Source organism: Cricetulus griseus, chromosome 4, assembly GCF_003668045.3.
Source record: "Cricetulus griseus strain 17A/GY chromosome 4, alternate assembly CriGri-PICRH-1.0, whole genome shotgun sequence".
Lineage (NCBI taxonomy): Eukaryota > Metazoa > Chordata > Mammalia > Rodentia > Cricetidae > Cricetulus > Cricetulus griseus.
Genome location: NC_048597.1, coordinates 72,004,905 through 72,027,281, shown reverse-complemented (window position 1 = coordinate 72,027,281; position 22,377 = coordinate 72,004,905). Strand labels below are relative to the sequence as shown.

The 22,377-nt window shown below is 45.4% G+C and overlaps 1 protein-coding gene across 3 annotated transcripts in view; it reads right to left on the bottom strand.

Annotated features, from left to right (window-relative positions):
* The window catches only part of Pi4ka (phosphatidylinositol 4-kinase alpha), a 137,422-nt gene that overhangs the window by 29,522 nt on the left and 85,523 nt on the right, over window positions 1-22,377 (bottom strand). For 2 of the 3 annotated variants that reach the window (XR_004769993.1, XM_027413201.2), the window contains exons 20-32: window positions 17,835-17,943; window positions 17,337-17,473; window positions 17,007-17,140; window positions 14,602-14,684; window positions 10,578-10,648; window positions 10,374-10,498; window positions 9,364-9,445; window positions 9,003-9,086; window positions 7,795-7,884; window positions 4,967-5,086; window positions 3,946-4,038; window positions 2,733-2,889; window positions 2,417-2,544 (exon numbers count right to left, since the gene is read on the bottom strand). Coding sequence is in view for 2 of the 3 variants with exons in the window: in XM_027413201.2 (XP_027269002.1) it covers window positions 2,417-2,544; window positions 2,733-2,889; window positions 3,946-4,038; window positions 4,967-5,086; window positions 7,795-7,884; window positions 9,003-9,086; window positions 9,364-9,445; window positions 10,374-10,498; window positions 10,578-10,648; window positions 14,602-14,684; window positions 17,007-17,140; window positions 17,337-17,473; window positions 17,835-17,943 (1,413 nt within the window). In the remaining variant the exon portion in view is untranslated. The remainder of the gene's footprint in view (window positions 1-2,416; window positions 2,545-2,732; window positions 2,890-3,945; window positions 4,039-4,966; window positions 5,087-7,794; window positions 7,885-9,002; window positions 9,087-9,363; window positions 9,446-10,373; window positions 10,499-10,577; window positions 10,649-14,601; window positions 14,685-17,006; window positions 17,141-17,336; window positions 17,474-17,834; window positions 17,944-22,377) is intronic. The other variant, XM_027413200.2, reaches the window with a different exon arrangement.

Sequence of the window (22,377 nt, the reverse complement as noted above, 5' to 3'; positions counted from 1 at the left end):
ACCCCATGTCCCAGAGCAGCCATTTAAGTGTTTGGTATGTCTCTTCCAGCCTTTCTCCTGACTGTCACCCATATTATGGGCCCAGCAGGGCAGGGTGAAAGGTGAAGCACACCCATGATGTACCTAAGGCAGTGCAGGCCCTCTGCAGGCTCTGTCCTGGTCAATCTTGGAAACAATTTTGAAAAGTATCTGTGTTAAGGAGGGCAAGTACCATATGCAGGATTTCTAAGCCACAAAGGCGGGTCTCCATTAACTCATCAGATTTGACAGTAAACCTTAGGGTCCAAGGGAGGCAGGCTGCAACTGCCAGGGGCTGAGTCATTCCCTTGGCCTAGCTATACTGCTTGTAGGTAGAAGGGTTGTCCAGGTAAAACAGAGTAGTGACCTGGAACAAGTGGGTGCTAAATAGGAACTGTTCCCATCTGACCCCAGGGAAGCACCAGCAATGTGTGGGCTGCACAAGGCACAAATGAGGCAGATGCTCTGGCTCCCTTTCCAGCGCCAGTGTTTACCCTCTTGCAAGATGTGGCTCACAGGATGGGGACACTACAGCAGAGAGCTTGCCTCCTCATACTTGCAAGGTCATAGGTTCAATGCTAGTACCAACATACACACACACACAATGTGGCTAGTCACTGTAGTGGAATATTTGTTTACACTGAAAAGATGTGTCTCTGCCTAAGGAGCCTTCTGAATGGTTTAATAAAGAGCTAAAAGGCCAATAGCTAGGCAGAAGAGTATAGGGACTTCTCAGGAGAGAAAGGTCTTTAAGAAGAAGAGAGGTGGGGACGCCAGCGAGACATATGGTACAGAGGAGAGGTAACTGAGCCACATGGCAGGATGTAGATTAGTAGAAGCAGGTTAGGGGTTGGAGAGGTGGCTCAGCAGTTAAGAGCACTGGCTGCTCTTCCAGAGAACTGGGGTTCAATTCCCAGCAACCACATGGCAGCTCCCAACTGTATATAATTCCAGTTCCAAGGGATCCAACACCCTTACACAGATGCACATGTAGACAAACACCAATGCAAATAAATAAATCGTGAAAAAAAAATAGAAGAGCCGGGTGTTGGTGGCACACACCTTTAATCCCAGCACTCGGGAGGCAGAGGCAGGTGGATCTCTGTGAATTCGAGGCCAGCCTGGTCTCCAGAGCGAGTGCCAGGAGAGGCTCCAAAGCTACACAGAGAAATCCTGTCTCAAAAAAACAAAAACAAAAACAAAAACAAAAACAAAAACATTATATCTCCTTGCCGGGCATTGGTGGCGCACACCTTTAATCCCAGCACTCGGGAGGCAGAGGCAGTGGATCTCTGTGAGTTCGAGACCAGCCTGGTCTACAAGACAGAGAAACCCTGTCTCGAAAAACCAAAAAAAAAATAAAAAAATAAAAAAAAAAGAGCTAGTAGGGAAAAAGCCTAAGCTAAGGCCAAGCTTTCATAATAAATAATAAGTCTCTGTGTCATTATTTGCAGGCTGCGTCCTGATGAAAAAGTACTACCACAAGTCACAGGCATTTTTTCTTAGCTACTTTTCTATTGCTGTGATAAAACACCATGACCAAGGCAATGTACAAAAGAAGGAGTTTATTTGGGGCTCATGGTTCCATAGGGTTAGAGTTCATCATGGTAGAATGGGGGTAGCAGGAAACAGGCTGCTGGAGCAGCAACTGAGAGCTCACATCTCAAACTACAAGCAAGAAATGGAGCTAGCCCTGAAAGTCTTGAAACCTCAAAGCCCTGCTCCCCAGTGACACACCTCCTCCAGCAAGGCCACACCTCCTGCAGCTTCCCAAACTGCCACTAACTGGCTTCTTGAACAGCTAGCCACCAGGCCCAACTGTGTAGCTGACCCCAACTTTGTCAGTTGGGGTCCTCATCAGCTGCCCTGGTGGTGCTTGGTGGCAGGTGACTAGAATACACTTAAGACTGATGGTGCCAGGAATGCAGATGCTGGTAGTTTTGTAGGTGATGCTGTCCTGGCAGGAAAGGGACATTAGGGCATACATGCTGAGCCCTTCCTTCCTTCCTTCCTTCCTTCCTTCCTTCCTTCCTTCCTTCCTTCCTTCCTTCCTTCCTTCCTTCCCTCCCTCCCTCCCTTCCTCCCTCCCTCCCTCAGGTGGGATCAGGAGGCTGATCCCATAATTAGAAAATCAAAAAAGCAATTGTTCCCAGTCAGCTCCGGCATCAATGGGCATGTAAGACAGCCTGCTGGTCTCACCACGGAGACTGCTTTCTGTTCTGAGCCTTCCATTTACAGGCTCTATGAACACCACTCTGCCATCACGCCTTTTACTACATACAACATTCTTTCTGGAGACCAGGGATTAAGGAGTCACAATGCCCTGGTGGCAGAGCCAGGGCAGCAGCCCCTCCATCTCTCATCCCATTCACAGAGATAAGCTGGGCTCATCTCTTACCGGCACTTCTACTCCATTCTTGCCAGCCAGCAGCCACTCCCAGCAGGCCAGTGCAGTCTCCATGCCATGCTCATTGAACATCCGGAGAGGACCCCAACACAGGTGATGGAGCAGCTGCGGGTCACAATCTAGAACCAAACACAAATTAGTCAAAGGCCCTGATTCTGGCTTCCCTAGGCTGATGTGACAGCCAGCACTAGCTGGGCTAACAGTGCCTTTTATTTACCGCTGGCTCATGAGAGATGAGACAGAGCTCCAGCTCTTTGACCATTCACTTAGAAATGAACCAAGAACCCCATGAGGTTCTGTGCATTACCTTTGCTGCTAATGAGCATTGCAGTCAGCTTGAACATGGCCTGTGTATAGTGATGAGGATTACTGTGGTCCAAAGCTGTAATCAGATCCTGGACCATCATTTTGTTCAGGTCAGACATTTGGCCTGTGGCACCCGAGAACCGAATCATTCCATGTACCTGTGAAGAAGTATACTTATTAGCAGCTGTGCCAGTAAGCCAGCCCTGGCTACCAGCTGACCAAGCTCACAACGGTACTGCCCTGTGATTCACTGTCCCAACTACAGCTCATTTCAATGATGCTGTAATTGAGCATCTTCTCTAGAAATGTAAGTTGGTGTTTTCATCACCTCTGTTCCTTGAAGGTGGTGACATGGACTGGTCCTAAGCCTGGACAGGGCATGTGAACATAAGCTAGATAAACCAACTTCTTTAGAGTCAATGTGACTCAAACAACACCACCAGCTGCACTATTTTTTCATACATATTTTTTCCCCAGAAAGTGTTCCTTTATTACTCATATACCTGGCTATATAGGAGATAGGACTTATTCCAAAAAATAAATCTATGCCCTAAAGACAAATTTCCTGCTGCCACAACAGCATTCAAAAGGCCATGGAATAAGCTCTCTCAGCAATTCCCAGCATGTGGTTAGCACATGCTGAGTACGCCACAGGACTCTGCCAAGGCTCACTGGAGAAGAACAGCCATTGAATTAAGCAAGAAGCAGAATATTCAGGGGAGGTGAGCCAACTCTCAGAGAGCACTCTGATAAACCTTGTGAGATGCCCATCTCCTTGTCAGTGTTAGCCTCGAACAACTCTGGTGTGAGTGGAAGCCCTCTGTGGAGCCAGCAGATGTAGTTCCTGAGCCTACTTTTGGCAAGCTATGTAATCTCAGGAGTCTCTGTTTCGTTGCCTGTAAGGCTAGGATATTGGTACATACACTTTAGCACATGTCATGGAGACACCAGCACAGGTTTGCTACCACTTAGCAGAATGCCTTGGCATGCCTGAGTGTGCCCACGTGATACCACTTTCTTGCAGAGGTGCTAAGTAAGTGTCATAAATGCACTAGAATGTGCCACTGATTTTGCTTGTTTCCAGGCTCCTCAAGTCACCTGAAATGAGTAAATCCTATCATCCAGATCCCTCATTCATGTTCTACTGTGAAATAGTCACATGGCATAAATCAAGATGCTCAGAACAGCCTCTGACATAAGGGCAAGAGAAATACCTCGCCTGCATAGCGGTTACGCAGATTCAAGGATGCCATGAAGTTGGAGTAATCTTTCTTCACACAGGCTGGCCGTTCAGTTAGCTGAGTTGCCTACCAGACAAGTAGAGAGAATTATTTTAGATGGCGAAACATCATCTTTTTATTATGTTTAACTTGGTAAACCAGGTAAGAAGTTGAGTTCTGAGGCAAAGACTATTAAGTTTTCAGTGCTGGCAAGCTAATGTAGCACAACATTACAGAGCAAAGTCCTGGCTGTCCTTGAACTCACTCCGTAGACCAGGCTGGCCTTGAACTCACAGAGATCTGCCTGCCTCTGCCTTCCCAGTGCTGGGATTAAAGGTATGTACCACCCACAGCTCGGTTTCTAAATTAATCTTAAACAAACAAAACGAAGCTGGGGGGCACATGTGTATTTGAGCACCTGCAGGAAAGAGACTCACAAGCAAGTCCAGAGAATGGTTCAGACAAGCAGTTCTCAACCTGTGGGTCATGACCCCTTTAAGGTCCACATACCATATATCCTATGTATCAGACATTTACATTATGATTCATAATAGTAGCAAAATTACAGTTATGAAGTAGCAATGAAACAATTTTATGGTTGGGGTCACAACATGAGAAACTGTATTAAAGTGTTGCAGCATTAGGAAGACTGAAACCACGGCTCCGGGCAAATATGACTATGATTTAATGCTGTGCATGTCTGAGAGGCCAGTTTCTTTCCTCTTTCTAGACACTAGAAAGTCAGATTGCATTAATGCACCAAGTTTTACCTTCAAAATCATATATATATTTCAGAACTTAAGCACAATAGGGAAATGTTTGTGTGGGTGGCCACCTCTTTTGGACCCTCATCAAATTTCCATCTGTCAACAGATATCCCATGCACCCCACCAATGCGTGGGATATGAGTGCCAAGGGGTCTCTGATGAAAATCTCTATGTAGGCTGAGTCCTCCACCCTATAATATTCTCTCCCAGATGAGGGGCTCACTGTTCCATAGGATGTTTGCACATACTCCAAGAGTCGTGTTCTGCTTGTTGTAGCCGGCAAAGTGAAGGATGCTCTCAGTGGCCATGGCCAATCCCGTGTGCTGGGACAGTCCTGACACCCAGTTCTGATGTTTGTTCAGATATTCCTGAAATGGAGAAAACAAGCTACTTCACTCTAAAAGTATAAAGCAGCAGGTCAGACTCCATGCTTCAGAGCTGACTCTGCCCTGATCTGCCAACTGTGGGACCTGACACCAGCGAGTCCAGCCCTTTCCTGACTGAGGGGGAGGCCCTGATCTCTTAGTGGTAGTCACACAGTTGGCAGGCTATGTCATGATCTACATGAAGACCATTCTTGACTGGAAATCTGCTATCTGCCATGTGCCAGCTTCTGGAGAAAAAGCTGCACAGCCTCAGGTCAACTGTGAACATGTAAACCATATGGAGGCCATGTGCAGGTCTCGGTTCTGCTACTGTAGTATTCTAATGACACTGGGATCTCAGGACAAGTATGGGAGCATGTGTACTGGAGAGCAGGAGGGCACTGGGGCAAAGGAATCCATGGCAGAGCAAGAGCAAAAGGGAAAAGGTTTTCCACTCTCTGGGACAGCATGGTCTGTCTCATCACCACAGGAGCAGGAACAGAAGAATGCATTAATCCAACAGTGTTAGGATTTCTGTAGCTGGGGGATCCATCTGGACCAGACTGTATGGTGATGGGGACTGAGTAATGGTTAAGTTAAAGACAAAATCACACTTGCTGCTAAGACGGGACCACTGTGGGGGGACACTGAGGGAAGACTTGAGGTGGCTGAGGCTGGGGACAGAGGGCCAGGCAGTGAAACTGGCTAATGAGCACTGCACGAAGTCAGGGACTCAGAAGGGATGGGTTGATGGGGAAAGCAGGACAAAAGGTTACAGTATGCCTGGTAAAAATCTTATGGCCTTTCCAAGCCTTGTTATAGTCTGTTTTCTTCTTCAGACTAAGTTTGCCAGAAACAATGCTAGGGTGGGGAGGAAGCTCTACGACTGATTGCATGTTTGTTTCCTCATCCCTTCAGGACTAAAGGACTCCTGATTTCTTTAGTAGCCACGGCTCTTTTCCTTCACATGATATGAGGGAAACCAGTCTGAAGAATTCCAGGGGGCAAATCTTAAGACTGCATGGTGTCAAATGGTAGCCTTTTATAACCAGCTTGGCTGTCCTACTTTGTGCGTAACTCTACCCTACATTGCGTCCAGATGATCTCTCTTCCAGCATTAATTCTTCCTGTTCAGCCCCTCTGTAGAAGGAGGAACCTCACAGTAATCCTAGGCATAAGCCATGGGTTCTTGCTCAACTCATTATCAAAACTTCCTCCAAGTCTCTCAGAGCCAGCTGTTGTAGCCTTCTTGGGCTTCACCAAAAGGAATATTTTTTTAAACAGCTTCCCTTGAATCTGGTATGGTGGTGCACACCTTTAATCCCAGTGCTCTGGAAACAGGCAGATCTCTGTGAGTTTGAGACCAGCCTGGTTTACAGAGCAAGTTCCAGGACAGACAGGGCTATCACACAGAAAACTTGTCTCAAAACCCAAACAAATCAACTCCCCCACAAACCAACTAACAAAATTAGCTCTCCTTGAAAAGTCCTACTAAAGGCAATTCATAGGTTTCACTCAACAGTAGTTCAGATTCCTTCTAGTGGTACCGTTTTAAAAATCTTTGATTCCTTCTAAGACAACTTTTTCCCTTCCATAAACTGGTATTTTTGTTCTCTTTGCAAGCCAGCACTTCTGTCTGAAGAAATGCAGATATATGTAGGCATGTAGCCTAGACAAAGCTCCACTGGAATGCAAATCTTTGCTTTCGTCTGCTCACCAGCCCCTATCAAGGCTCTGTACTGAGGTACACATAACCCACCATGCCTGGGTTGTACAGCTGCTGGCTTATGGCACTGTCCCTGCCCCCCCACCCCCAATATGGATCCAACTCACCTTGTAAGCAGCCACAAGTCCTCCCACAACCTTAACACCTTACTTAGTGTTGATATTGTGGCTTCTCCCTTTCCCTGGGTCCTGGGCAACCTGGTCCTGTTCCTGCTCCCAACTCTTCTCCTTCTCCTGCTCTAGTGTTTGCCCCTCAGCACCTGCCTGCCACTCCGAGCCAGCTCTCTCCTGGGCCTGTGTCTTTTCCTTAGGGAACCTTTCTTGTTCCTGGGGCCTCTCTAATCCTTGGGTTCTCTCCACCCCAGGATCTGTCTTTGCTGGGTGACCTTCCCTTGCCATGGGATCTGTCTTCACTGGGTGGTCACTCCTTGCTGTGCTCCTTGTTGATATCCTCGCATTATGCTGACAGCTCAAAGGCTGTCAAAGTTTGCATGGCTACATTGTGCATACGTTAGGTGGCTGCATAAGGACTGTATGCAGAAACCATGTGGAGCTGGGGATACATGGAGCTGGGCCAACAGCAGCTCCATGACTCCAGTTTCAAGGTCCCCAACTTCTGAGCCTCGTTCTAAACTGCTCCTGTTCCCTTTATAAGCAAGTGCCTCCTGCTTGTTCTCTCTTTCCATTTCTGCTCCTGATTGGTTAATACCTACCCCTCCCTTTGGTCCCTTTCTCAATAAACTCCTTGTGGGTTTGCCAGTGACTCATGTTTCATTGCCTGAAGCTGCAGCAAAGAACAACACCTAATGCAGTGGTCAGACCCAAGCCCACTTGTCCTTGACAGCATACTTACCCAAAAGGTGTATCCAACAGTATGTTCCCTGAGCACCAACTATTCTCAGGCTTAGATTTATGTTCCTGGTCTCTGTTTATTCACATTAGTGTTATTTATAGTTTGACTACTGTTTGATATTTGGAGAAAGTACCTGTAGGTGGGACTTGGTGACAGTGGGTGCCCACTTCATGGCTTCTTGCAGGATCATCCCACATCGTGCAGCAAAGTCCTTTACGATGCTCTGGAAGTTGAAAAACCTGAAGTCAGCCTATCTAGGTTGTCATGACTGTCACGGACTGACCTGAGTCCTCTCAAAGTCTTACATTGAAACCCTGATCCTCAGAAACTCAGAATGAGATTGCACTTGGAGACAGCCTTTGAAAGAGGTGATTACATTAAAAGGCCATTGGGGTGAGCTGGAACGAACCAGTGCACCTGGTACATTTATGCACAGAAGAAACGTGGAACTATGATGGACACCACCCTCAGAGGGAGGGTCACATGGGAACACAGGGAGAAGGTGGCCACCTGCACTGCAAGGAGAGTGACCTCAGAACACCCCCCTGTCAACACTTCATTCTTAGACTTTTTATCCCCATAACTGTGAGGAAATAAATCTCTTTCTTTATGCCATATAGTGTATGGTCTGTAGTTTTTGCATAAGGCTGTGTGGCAGAGCCACAACATAAACAGTGTATCCTAGGTCCACTGTGCAACATGTCCCAAGCCAGTGACTAAAGGGAAACACATGTTCTAGGTGAGAAAAAAGTCCTCACAGGTGCCACATCACTGTGTCTGGATTCTCACTATGACATCTTGTCCAGCTGGGGAGGCCCAAGTTATGACACATCCCTGCTCAGGGCTGGAAGAATCCTGAGCCTGGCCCCGATTCAGTCCTCTGCAGCAGGGGCTCCAACTCAGACTCAGTGGGGAAAGGAGCATCTTCTGGGGCATCTTCCTCATCTGGGGCTATTTATTCTACCCATTTGCCAAGGGTAAGGCAAAGGTAGAGCCTGTCATTCTGTTCTACAGTGAAAAGGTTGGCGTGTCTTGGAGGACTGAGCTCTGGAACCCATTCTTGCTCAATGCATTTCTGAGGGGCCGGTAGCTGACTCAAAGCTGGAAATGCCTTTGGCAGCTAATGCAGAAATGAATATTGCAGAGTCTGGATGGCTAAGTGGGAAGCACAGGCCTGGGACACACATAGGCTCGTGAATTCAGGTGCTCTTCCTACAGTGGGACAGTGCCAAAAACCATCATAGTGCTAAATGCTGGGGACTTAGGGACATAAGGTATGTTGAGAACCTGTTTTGACATCCCCAGGGAAGCCCTCATTCTAGAGGACTAAGTAGGACTTACCTCTCGGGCTTCGTATGTGTCAGGGACTGTGATCCGATATGGGGCATCAGGAATGTCATAGTAAGGCTGGTCCTTGTGAATATCCTGGAAACATACAGACACCTAATCCACTAAGGCTGTTTCTGCCAAGAATGTGACACAGGCAACAGTGTGTCTGCTACCCCTGCCCACCATATGCTCCATATGGATTCCAAACTTGCTGCAGCCTAGTAGGGGACATTAGGGAACAATTTTGTACCCACTCCATTGACCACCTGTAGCATAAGTGAGGCTCAAGCGTATTACTGGAGGAGCATAAGGACAACACACAATGGCTAGCCAGCTCATGTGTTAAGCAGAGCCAAGTCAATGGAACACTCACAGCACTTAGTGATAGTGACAGGGTCTGCAGGATGTCCAGCATGGTCTTCAGCACAGTTCCACTCCAGAGCAAATGTGGAAACCTACAGCAAGAAAAGGGTCTCAGGGCTAAGGAGATGAATTTTCTAGGAATGGACACTTTTCACCTCTGTTCCTCCCCTGCACCAGCATGAGCCCTGAGACATGGCACCACCCTAGGCTCTCCACACTGAGGTGTATGGAGCCTCATCAGAAATGTTCTCAGCCCTGAGGCCAAATACAGGCTACACAGGTCCTCCTTCCCAAAGCTGGTCTAGTTTTTGATGGAGGAGCCTCAGCATTTCTCATGATACGGCACCAACAGAAAACAATAATGAAGTAAAGCATTGTCTGGTCCTAAAAGTAACAGGTCATGGGGTTGACAGCCCCAGGATTGGAAGGACACTGCCTGTGTGCACTGCTCATTTTATATGTGGCTCACTGTTGAAGCGGCCTGACTTAGAGGCATGTCATACATGCCTGGCTGGCTCGTAACCCATTCTTAGATTCTGCACCTTCTTGCATGTTGCCTCTGTGACAGGCTCCAGAACCCCTGGACGCTCTTGGGAAGCTGAAGGCAGGCTGTGTGTGTAAATTTGGCATTTACACCTCAGAGGCAACGCCAGCTTACCTTCCAAAGGTCTCACTACACTGTCATGTTCTAACACTGCTTTCCTCTCAGCATGAGCAGTGGGAAATGCTTTTGTTCTGAGAAGGCCACAGGATCCCTATTCTACCTGGGACTTCTAGCTAGATCCTGGATTAGGAGATGGTAAGTTCAGTCTTACCAAATTATTTTAGGTATCACCAATGGCTCAGAATGAGCATGTTTTCTAGATTAAAATGCAGGCTGTAACAAACTCACTGATATCTTGGCGAGGCTGCATCAGCCTTGACTTTGTTATTTTCTGGGCTAAGGATGTACCAATGGTTTCTCTGTGCTCCAAACTGCTAACATTTACATACAAAGCCTTAGAGGGAAATCAGACTCACTTATCCACCAGACCAGACAGGTATTTATCAGCCACCCTCCTTATCCTCTTGTGAATGTGGTTGAAGTTCACCAGCAGAAACTGGGCATGCCGTTCCAGCTCTTCTTCATTCTCCTTGGTCTTAGCCTAGAGTGAGAAGACAGGTACCATAGGGCTTTCCCGTGTGCCTCCAGCAGGCACACGCTGGCCCTCTGGTGAGGCTTACTTTATCTGCCATCATGTTCAGGAAGGCATCAAACACTTTGTCAGCCACAGCAATGACACACTGCATCATCCCTGAAACGAAACAGTGGTTCCAGGGATTAGTAAAGTCACAAAAACTACCAACAGGCGCAAACTCACAGAACTACAAAGTAGTATGCAGTTCTCCTGTACCTTCCTTGGCTTACAGTACTAACATCTGCCATAAGCAGCCTGCACTGTTATCACCTGAACTTCAGCATGTACATGGGTTTTTCTAATTCTCCTGCTCATGTCCCCTTCTGTTCCTGGGGCTAATCCTGGACACCACCCAGAATTTTCTCACATGTCTTGGTCTCTTATAATATGTTGATTCCTCAATCCATTTCTGGACTTCATGACTTTGGTATATTAAGAGCACAGGAAATTCATAGACCCAGGTATAGACGGTCTCTCAATTTGCTATCTGACACCTGTTCATTAGGGTAGGATTTGAGAGACTTACAGGGAATGCTAGAGGTGATAAGCTTTCTTTTCTTTCGTTTTAAAAATTATTTATTTTTTTACTTAATGTGCATCAGTGTTTTGCCTTCCTGTTTGTCTGATCTTGGAGTTACAGACAGTTGTTAGCTGCTGTGTGGGTTCTGGGAATTGCACCTGGGTCCTCTGGAAGAACAGCCAGTGCTCTTAACCACCGAGTTATCTCTCCAGCCAATTTTCTGTTTTTTTTTGAGACATGGTTTGACTGGCTTGCTACTTATTATCTAGCCCAGGCTAGACTTGAACTCACTTACCTCAGACATCTGGGTGCTGGGTTATAGGTGTGTAACCTGGCTGTGTATTTTTCTTATCTCATCCTATCAGGGGACTATGACACCTATAGCTCTTATCATTTCTGAAGTGAACTGTCATCACATGATCTGAGTGATTACTTTTTCCTTTCTATACTTATAAAACTTCCACTCTGAGCTGAGGAACTAAATGATACTCTGGAAGGGGAGAGGAGAGCGAGTTAAACCCACCATCACAGGTAACATCTCCTTGGGGGAGATACATGCAATCATGTAGCTGTCTAATTTCTCTTTGAGATTTTGCTAGTTTTGGCCACTTCAATGGATTATGTTGTGGTAAGTACTGTGGCTGCCCATGGGGATTTTCTACTTTTATTACCTGGAGTTCTTTAAGAAAGAGTTGCCTTCTCTTTACTTATTTTGTATTTATTTAAAAATTAGTATGGACTCATGCCTTAAATTATATACATTTAAATATATATTAAAATAATATATGAAATGCAAATTGAGGGTATATCTGCGGTGGAGCATTGGCTTAGTATATGTGAGACTTGGGGTTTGATCCTCAGCACCACTAAAAAGAGTCAAAATCTGAAATGCCCCCAAATCGGAAACTTAAAAAATTGTTTTTGTAAAAGTGATTTATTTATGTGTGTGTCTCTGTGTCTTTATTGCACATGTATGTACAGGTGCCCACTGAGGCCAGAGGGGCACTGGACTCCTTGGAGTGCTGTTACAGGGATTTGCCTGATGTGGGTGCTGGGATCTGAACTCCAGCCCTTTGATAGAGCAGTAGGTTCTTTTAACAGTTGAGCCATTGCTCTAGGCCCCAAATTGAAAGTCTTTTAAGGGCTGACATGATGTTCAAAGACTTTCAGGTATTAGAGCCAGTCACGGCAAACTCTACTGTAATATTGGTACTCAAGTGGTAAAGATAGGGTCACAAAGAAAACAAAACTCAGCCAGGTGCGGTGGCAGAGAAAGTTGGATCCCTGAGTTTGAGGCCAGCCTGGACTATAGAGCACTTCCAGGACAGCCAGGGATACACAGAAAAACCCTGACTCAAAAACAAAACACAAAAACAGAAACAAACCAATAAACAAAAGAAAAGAAAAAAAAGAAAAGAAAGAATAAAATCCAAACTCAATAATACACATGGTGCGCCTACATACACGCAGGCAAACACTCACAGTGGAAATGGTGTGAGGATTTACATAGTGGTCACAGTGTAGGGGGCAATCTGAGTAATACAGACATGATTTAAAGCATGGCTGCAGATGTGTGTGGCTTCTATGCAAACCCTATGCCTTTTACAAAAGAGACAACAGCACAAAAGCTCCGAAAGGAGTCTCCCTATTTTTGGTTTACATTTTATATTAAACTTCACTGTTTTTAGAGCATCATTATGATTACTACCTTCCATAATGTAAACTCACTTCAATTAAGCAAAATTATGAAAGAGACTATATATATTTACATTCAAATTATGACAACTGGTTCCTTGATTGGCTCAGCCTGCTCTTGTAGTTTAAAGCAGAACTGCCCCTGGCAACAGAAAGATGCTGCAGCTCCATAACTAACTGTCTGAGGAGCTCTGGCTCTCTTTAGTGGAGATAGTATTAGGAACCAATGTCTGGATGTGGGTGCACTTTCCAGCAGATTGAATACTCCTAGTTGAGGTCCTTGCAGCAGTGGCAAAATCAGAAAGATGTATGCTTTAGATTAAACTAAAAATTTCTTTTTGTGGTTCTGGGTATTGAATCTAGGGTCCCCATACACGCCCTCCACCATCAATGAGCTTCAGGAAACCGTTGTCTTGGTCTCACAGCACTGAGATTACAGGGACACACAGACATTTTCAGCTTTTGTACATGAGTGCTGAGAATTTGATCTCAGATCCTCATGGCAAGTACTCTTGCCTACTAAGACATTTCCCAGCCCTCTTTTTGCTTGAGAGTTTCTATGTTATTCAGGTTTGCCTTGAATTTGCAATTCTCCTGCTTCAGTCTCCCAGGGAGCCTGGATAGCTACCTCTGTCCCCTTGACAGCTTCTCAAGTTTCCTGCCTTCCCCCTGAATTTCTTATGTACTGAGAATGACCTTGAATTTGATCCTTCTGCCTCCACAACCAAGTGCTGGGAAACAGTGTACACTACTGTATGAGGTATGTGGCTCTGTACACTGAACACAGGGCTTTATGCCCACTAGGCAAACACTTTATAAACTGAACTACATCCCAGGCCACCCTGGATGGAATATTTAAAAAAAAATAGTATTTGGGGTGGGGCTGGAGAGATGGCTCAGTGGTTAAGATCACTGGCTGCTCTTCCAGAGGATCAGGGTTCAATTCCCAGCACTGACATGGCAGCTCACAACAGTCTGTAACAGTTCCAGGGGATTTGACAATTTCACACAAACATACATGCAGGCAAAGCACCAATGTACAGAAAAGAAAAATAAATAGATAATTAAAAAAAAAAAAAAAAAAGGCCAGGTGGTAGTGGTGGCACACACCTTTAATCTCAGCCTTTGGGAGGCAGTTCCATGACAGCTAATGTTACACAGAGAAACCCTGTCTTGAAAACCAAAAATAAATAAAAATCTTTCACATTTGTAATTTACTTTGTATGCATGTGTGCACTTGTATTTCATAGTGTAGTGTAAATGGACTGTAGGGTCAGAAGACAATTTATGGAGTCAGTTTTCTCCTCCCACTGTGTAGGTCCCAGGGATCGAACTCATGCTGTCAGTCTTGGCAGCAAGCGCCTTACCTGCTGAGCCAGCCTTTTTTTTTTTTTTTTTCTCAAGACAGGGTTTCTCTGTGTAGCTTTGGAGCCTATCCTGGCACTCACTCTGGAGACCAGGCTGGCCTTGAACTTACAGAGATCTGCCTGCCTCTGCCTCCTGAGTGCTGGGAGTAAAGGCGTGCGCCACCAACGCCCAGCCTATTTTTTAGTTTTTCAAGACAGGGTTTCTCTGTGTAGCCCTGGCTGTCTTGGAACTCACTCTGTAGACCATGCTGGCCTTGAACTCACAGTGATCCGCCTGCCTCTGCCTCCTGAGTGCTGGGATTAAAGGCATGTGCTACCACCCACCCAACCCCCTGCAGTATTTTTTAAGGTTATATATTTTATGAAGATGTTTCCAATGGAGAATGTAACTTTATAAAACTATTTTCTCTATATGACAAGAAAATATGAAACATTCTTTTTTTTTTTCCCTAGTCAATTATCATGAAGTACCATGACAATAAGCTTACCAGATTTGTCCTTCTGAATAGCTTTATCCTCAAAGTAGCAGAACATTACCTGGAAGCGATCAGGGTCTGTGGAACGCAGCACCCTAACAAGAAGAACAGCTTTGAATACACTTTGCAAACCCTAACCCTCCCACTAGAGACCTGGCACTGCTCTGGTTTGGCTTAAATGATGGCATCGCTACTGTTTATAGGAGCGAGCGCTACTCACCTGAACTTTCTACCAGTGACCTATACCATCTAGTACTACATTCCTATCTTTTTCAATCCAGCAATCATACCACTAGTGACACATCTTGAGGTCACATGAACCAAGACCCTTTATAAGTGTAGGCTGCATTACTCCAGACAGAGCTAATCTGAATTCCTCATCGATAGGATGTATATCTATTTAACCACACATCATCACTGCCAAAAGCAGAGGCTACTTCACACACTCACACCATGGCAGAAACATACCCACAATATACTATTAACTGAGAAGGATAACATGCAGTGGAACAGGTCAGCACAGCCCCACCGACAGGTTTCTTAAGGCTGTGTGTGTATATGTGTGCCTGTGCAGAGGACACTGAAGAAGAAGTGAGCAAATGAACATGGGTGTCTCTCCACAGAAGGGATGAGGGAATTGAGACTAAGAAAGTAAGACCTGAATTTTTTTTTTTCTCAAAGACTGGGTCTCACTATGTAGTCCTGGCTTGCCCAGAAATTACTATGTAGACCAGGCTGGCCTTGAACTCACAGAGATCCAACTACTTCTGCCTCCTGAGTGCTGGGATTGAAGTCATGTGCCACTGTGCCCAGCCTGAGACCAGCATTCTTTACTCTTTAACCTTTGGCATGTTTTGTACCATTCTTGGGAGTGTCTTGTTTTCTTTTCCTTTTTAAAGGTTTCATTTACATTCAAATGCATTTGTGCAAGGCCACAAGAAGGCTTTGGACCACTGGAGGCTGGAGCTACAGGAGACTGTAGGCTGCCTCATGTGGGTGCTGGGAACCAAATCCCAGTCCTCCGGAGGGACAGGCAGTGCTCTGAACCTCTGTGACACCTCTCCAGCTCTTTCTTTATTGTTGGGAGACAGGGTCTCTCTCAAACTCACACTAATCCTTCTGCCTTGACTCCACAAGTACTGAGGTTTTATTTTTACTTTTATGGGGGAGGGGGAACACTATCTGGGCCAGCCAGACAGCTCAGTGGGTAAAGGTACCTGCCCCCGCTCACTGACAATCTGAGTTTGCTAGAAGAGGACTGACTCCTGCAAGTTACCTCACAACCTGTGCTCCATGCCTGGCATCCATGTAACCACAGTCATATGCATATACAAAATAAATAAAGTGTAAGAAGACAAAAACAAAATACTTATAACCTTTAGAGAAAAAGAAGGAAAAAGAAATAAATCCACACATTTGAAGCATAGCGACCCTGATCAGGTCCTAGAAGCTGCAGAAAGAAAGCAGGGGTCCAACAGTCTGCATTTAACAATCTGCCCCCACACCAGCCTTCCAAGAGGCACCTAAGTCTTTGTAAAGCAAAGCCAGGATGTTGAAGTAAACACATTTGTGCAGGCTCAGGTGCTTTCAACTTCTCATATTGCAGTTTCAAAGTTTCCTTAATAATTAGCAGCTGGGAATCAAAGCCTCTTTCTTGAATCAGAGTTTTGGGGTTGTTCCTCCATGCTTGCATAGGGTTCTTGTGGGGTGGTCTATAGGGAGCATAACTTGGGGATACTCCTAAGCGCCACACTTGAGGGGCAGGAGACAGCTCTTCTGGTTATGAGCACTAGCATTGAATCTGTGTTTATCATACTCTGTTTTCCTCTTAGTTTCTTTCTTTCTTTTCTAATGATGGGATGAAACCTTGCACACGTGAGACAAGAACTCTACTACTGAGCTACATCCTTAGCTCTCTGGCTTGCTTTACAGAGGAAAAAAGGGAGGAGCTACAATAACACTATAGGAGACCGTAATGGTCATTTTCTTACAATAAGCATCCTGCTTTTAGATTTGTCTGTGTGTGGAGGTGAGAAGGTAATTTGTTTTCTCTTCCTACCTTGTGTGGTCCAGCGACTGAACTTGTGGTAGCAAATTCCTTTTACCCACTCAGCCATCTCACCAGCCTTGTTTGTTTTTTTACTTTTATTTATTATTTATTTATTTGTGAGATAGGGCTCTCTGTTATATAGCTCCAGCTGTCCCGGAACTCGCTCTGTAGACCAGGCTGTCCTGGAACTCACAGAGATCCGCCTGCCTCTACCTCCTGAGTGCTGGGATGAAAGGCATGCGCCCCTCCCAGCAGTTGTTTGCTTTTTAAAAGCTTGTAGGTCTTGAGAGGAGCTGAAAAAGTCCCATGTCTATCAAGACACAATCATTAACATGTTTCAATGTGTGGAAAGTGAAGGCTCATGTACCTCATGTATTCCAGCCGATACACAGACAAGAGATAGGTAGACATGGCAAAGTCCAGCTTGTTGATGAGGGCTGAGACCTCAGGAGGAGGGTCTAGCAGGTTGATGATGGTGCTTCGCAGCTCACTCAGTTCAGCCTGGAGAGAAGGCAACATGCAAAGGCTCATGAGGTCCAAGACACCTTCCCAGAAGGAGCCCAGTGAGGGAAGGGAAGACAGGGGCTCGAGAGGGTGAGGGCACCTTCTCAGAAGGAGCCCAGGCTTAGTAAGGATTCGGAAAGGGTCTGCTCTAATTTCTTTCTGGACAGTTAATGAGAGAGAGGAGAGTCCTTACAGGCGTGACCGTGTCATTTTTCATGGCTGAGTTGTACTGGAGGACTGACCGAAGGGGCTCCTTGCTGGGAAAGGTGAGCAGAGGTGACTTGGTGGCTATTTCGCAGACTCCCTCATACCATTCTTCTGGCCAGAGTCCTGTAAGAGAGGGTGTGAGTGAGATAAGGGCTGGTACAAACCAGCAGACCACCTGACTAACATGCAGGAGAGAAGACAGGGAGGGGGAAGAGAGTGAAAATATACGAGACTACTGAGTATCTAGTTAAAGAAGTCTTACATCAGTATTGACTCTGGCAATTTCTAGAGTCCTGGATCCCTAACACAATTATTCCCACAATGAGACCCAGAAACAAGTCTGCTACACAACTTTCTACAGTCATGTTTCTAGGTTCCTGTGGGAACAAGCAGCTACATTTGGGCTCAGAGCAGATGTGCTCAGACTCTGGGGTGGATGAGTCCAACTGTAGCTGTTTCTACTGCACACTCAGCCTTTCCCTACCTGAGCCTTCCACAGCGAATCCCATCAATACAGAGTAGAGCCAGAAGTCCCGGAAAAGCTTCTGTAGCCTAGGTTTAGCTTCTTTGATGGGTGGCAACCGTCGGGTGAGCTGATGTGGGAGGAGGGGGGAAAGGCTGTTGGTTAGTAAAACTATACAAAGTATAAAACCACACACACATTCTCCAAGAGCCCCATCCCCGACTTAGCCAGTCAGAATGGATACAAATAGGTGCACTGAGCAGTGGCTGATAAGTCTCAAGTATTCTACCAATTAGCAGGTTCATTTTCTCACTGGTATATGGAATGCTGACTGTGAGCCAGGCACTCTGTCTAACCGGGAGGAAAACAACTCCAGTGGGATAGAGTTCCTGGAAGTGTCATCATGGGTCTCACATAAAGTTTGGCAGAGAACAGAGAGGAAACACCAGTTGCTATAAGAAGCCTCAGGCCCCAGGGCTGGGACTGGGAGGGCCCTCAGAGAAGGTAACACAATTGGAGTGGCAGACTGAGCAGTCTTATGGACAGAACACAAGAAGTAGCTTTCAAACCCTTGTTAGCACATGAGTGTTCAAACAGTAATCTTGGGCAGAACCTCGACATGCAGTAAAAGCAGACTAGTTTGAGTGCAGTATGAGAAGTCAAATTCCCTGAACCCTGCTTGAGAGAGCAGCCTGCCTGCTCGAAGGCACACAGCTGCATGACAGGCATAAAACTGCTTCACTCTGTACAAAGCACTCCACTGAGCACACTGGGCCTCACAGCTCCCATACAGTGATGACAACCACTCCTATGTACCTGTAGCGTGGGGTTTGCCGCCCAAACACTAGGTCCTGAACCAGGAATACAGAGTAGGGAGAGACGATATCAAATGTCAGGACACTTTCATACGCATCTGGTAGGAGTGTAAACTGGTACAGCAGTCATTGGGAAGGGTATGGCAGTGTGCATCAAAAAGCTAAATATCAAGAAGAGTGTGATGAAGCACACGCCTATAATCCCAGCACATAGGAGGTAGAAGCGGAGGATCAGGAATTCAAAGTCATCCTTGGCTACACCGTGAGTTTAAAAGCCAGCATGAGCTACATGAGATCTGTCTTGAAAAAAAAAAAACATATTTTCTATGGTCATCTGTTAGTATAGGTAGAATTCACAATGTCAAGTAAAATATGCAAAACATACAGATGCAGATTTCAGTATACGTTTTATATTTTCAATATCCATATATTTCAAATACATTGCAGTGTAAATGCATAAGCACAGAACAAAGATGGAAAAAAAATTCCCCATGTGCCTGATAACAATTACTTTTGAATACCTGAGTACTCAAGGGTTTCAGTTCTCCCCTTTGAGACTGTACTTCCTGGAGCTCCGTAGGAAGCATCTCTCCATAAGCACAGGGAGGACACAGGTGCCTGTCTGGAGCTCAGCAGCCCATGTGGCAGAGGGTCTACCAGGGCACTTGGCCTGGGGACAGTTGGTTTGGGGCAGACTTTGGAGGTAGTAAGGAGATGGGGAGTGCAATAATAGATGGAGGAACCACAGGGCAGGAAGCCCAAGGTTGCACACAACATGAGCCACCAAGAACAAATGACAAAGTGCTTCCAGTTTGGCCAGTGGCCAAGGATGGCAAGCCAAAGTAACTATGTGACTGACTATGGTGATAGGTATGCCTAAGATGAGGTTATAAGAGGGAGGTGGAGGCCCAAATGGGGTCCCAGATAGCAGATTTCAAGGTGAATGTTGCTAAGAGGGTCTGGTGGCAGGTGGGTTTGAGGCCAGCCTGGTCTACACAGTGAGTTCTGGACCAGCCAGGATATAGTAAGTCCTTGTCTTAAAACAAACAAACAAACAAGCAAGCAAACAAAAACCTTCATGTGGCAGAGAAGCCCAACACAGTTTTGATTGGCAAGACAAAGTAGTTAAACTTCCTGTGATTTGGGTTCCTACTCTTCACCCTGGGACCTCCATGGCTCCCTCCTAAGGACTGGGCTTGAGAGTAAGCCATGGGCTATCCCTATTCTCTCACTTCTCCTGGTCCATTGGTTATTATCTCAGCTAAGACTCCTCTAGTGCCTAGGAAGGGAACATGGGGGTCACTTTAGGGAAGAAAGCAGCAGTTCTTTGACATATCCTAAGATAATGACAAGGCATCATGGCAGGTAAGTGCAGGGCTTCAAGAAAGATGTGGAGGAGGGGGGCTTGGGAGACTCTAGAGACGGTCCCTTAACACAGGACAGGCAGGGGCTACTAGATAGAAGACCTGCTTATGCTTAAAAAGAAATCAAAATCCTAGGACAAGTGGGAGAGACAGACGAAGGAGTCTAGAGTCATGACAGACAAATGCAAAAATGGTTGGACCACTCATCCCTGTTTCCCATCTCCATGGGAGTGCTGCGATTTATGTGTGACCCAATTCCAGAGACTGAAACTGGTCCTCAGGCTTGAGAAGATACTGCTACTCACTGAGAAACCCCCTCTTCCCTTCACTAAACAAAAGCTTTAGGGGAGGGAGAGATGGTTCTGCAGTTAAGAGCATTGGTTGCTCTTCTAATGGAGCTGGATTTGATTTCCAGCACCCACATGGCAGCTAGCACAAGTCAGTAATTGCAGCAACAGAATAAATCTGATGCCCTCTTCTGGTCTCCATGGGCACTGCATGCATGTGGTACACAGGCAAAACACACAGATGAAAAAAAATTTTTTTTTTTTTTTAAATAAAGAAAAGCAGTCGGGTGGTGGTGGTTCACACCTTTAACCCCAGCACTTAGGAGGCTGAGGCAGGTGGATCTCTGTAAGTTTGAGGCCAGCCTGGTCTACAGAGTGAGTGCCAGGACAGCCAGAGCTACACACAGAAAAACCCTGTCTTGAAAAAAAAAAAACATAACAAAACAAACAAACAAAAACAAAAAGAAGAGAAAAGCTTTAAAAGCTTTAAGGGTCATTTGAAAAGATTTATTTATGTCTGTGTGTATGGACCTGCATTAGTGTATGCACCATGTAAATACAGGTGCCTGTGGGGGTCAGAGTATCAGATCCCTAAAACCACCCTGCTCCCAGAACATTGAACAGTGCCTCAGACATCTTAGCTTCAGCAAGCATGTCTAACAAGACTGCAGACATGCTGACAGTAACATCCAAAACCCCAGCAACAGAGGAACTGTAGTTTGGAAGAGCCTGTCACCAAGCAGGGATCAAAGACACAGTTGAAAGGTTTTCTGCTGACAAAGCTAGTGAGTGGTGTTTGAATAGGGACATATTTGCTTTGGAAAATACACAACAGCCCAGCACCAAAGTTCACACTGAAACCCTGTTGGTGGCCCTTTCTGATTTCATCTCTGTAAAGACACTGCTCAGAGGCACACAGGTAAGTTTGGTTTCTAACATTTTTTTGTCAATTATAATTTTTTGTTTTTAATGTTTTGAGGTAGGCGATTGGTTCCTTTATTGGAGTACAAATTGAGAAAAAGAAAATATTATTACTTTTAAAGTTCAGAATAAAATTCTACCAGTTGTACTCGTGGCACAACTGACAAAACTGGAATTGGAATTATAAGAGACAAGAATATTAAATCTTTGATACTTTAAACTGGAGATTGGTGGCATAAGGCTGAAATCCAGAATTTAAGGGATTAGGCCAGAGGATGGGCTTGCAGTCCCTGTGTACATATCACCCTAGGGCCAAAAATCATTTTCTTTCCAAATTCATAATTGTCTAATGATTAAGTATGAGAATAACCTTGTTCTTAGGAAGTTTCCCCCAAGTATAACTATTGAAGGTTAGAGGAATGTAAGAAGTCTAACTTCAAAAGGCTCAGAAAACATTTGTATAGGTTGATACATACACATGTACACAACACACACACACCACACATACACCCCATATACCACACACCTCCATACACAGACTGCCCCCCCATGACAGCAGCTGCTCCACTAGTCTATTCTTTCAATTTTTCTGTAAGTTTGAAGTTATTTCAATATAAAAAGGTTCTCCAGCACTGGGGAGGCAGAGGCAGGTGGATCTGTGTGAGTTCAAGGCCAGCCTGGTCTATAGAGCGAGTTCTAGGACAGAGAAACCCAGTCTCGAAAAAAGTTTCCATAATTACTGACAACTACTTTTTTCCCTTCCTGTTTGTTCTGGTCTGGATCTGGAGACATCAAGGCAAGAGAGGGTGTTCTCTGTGACGCATGACCAAAAATGTCAACTCTACTCATGCAACTCATAAGAATATGATATATGATGTTCCCATGAAAACACAAAGTTTTGATGGTGTATCTTAAAATTATAGTACTTCAATTAAGACAGCAACTTGAATGTATATACAACTCAGGGATGTTTTTAAAAGCCTTAATGTAAATGACTACAAAAACAGAAAGATTTACCTGTTGGAGCTCTAGTTTTTCAATGCAAACAAAACAAAACAAAACAAAACAAAAACACCTTTACATCTCCTTTCTCTAGTAAGAGAATCATGAAAATTATGGCTTATGGTTTTGAACATACAATGCAGAAACAGAGTAGATGATGCTCTAACCCCCTAAA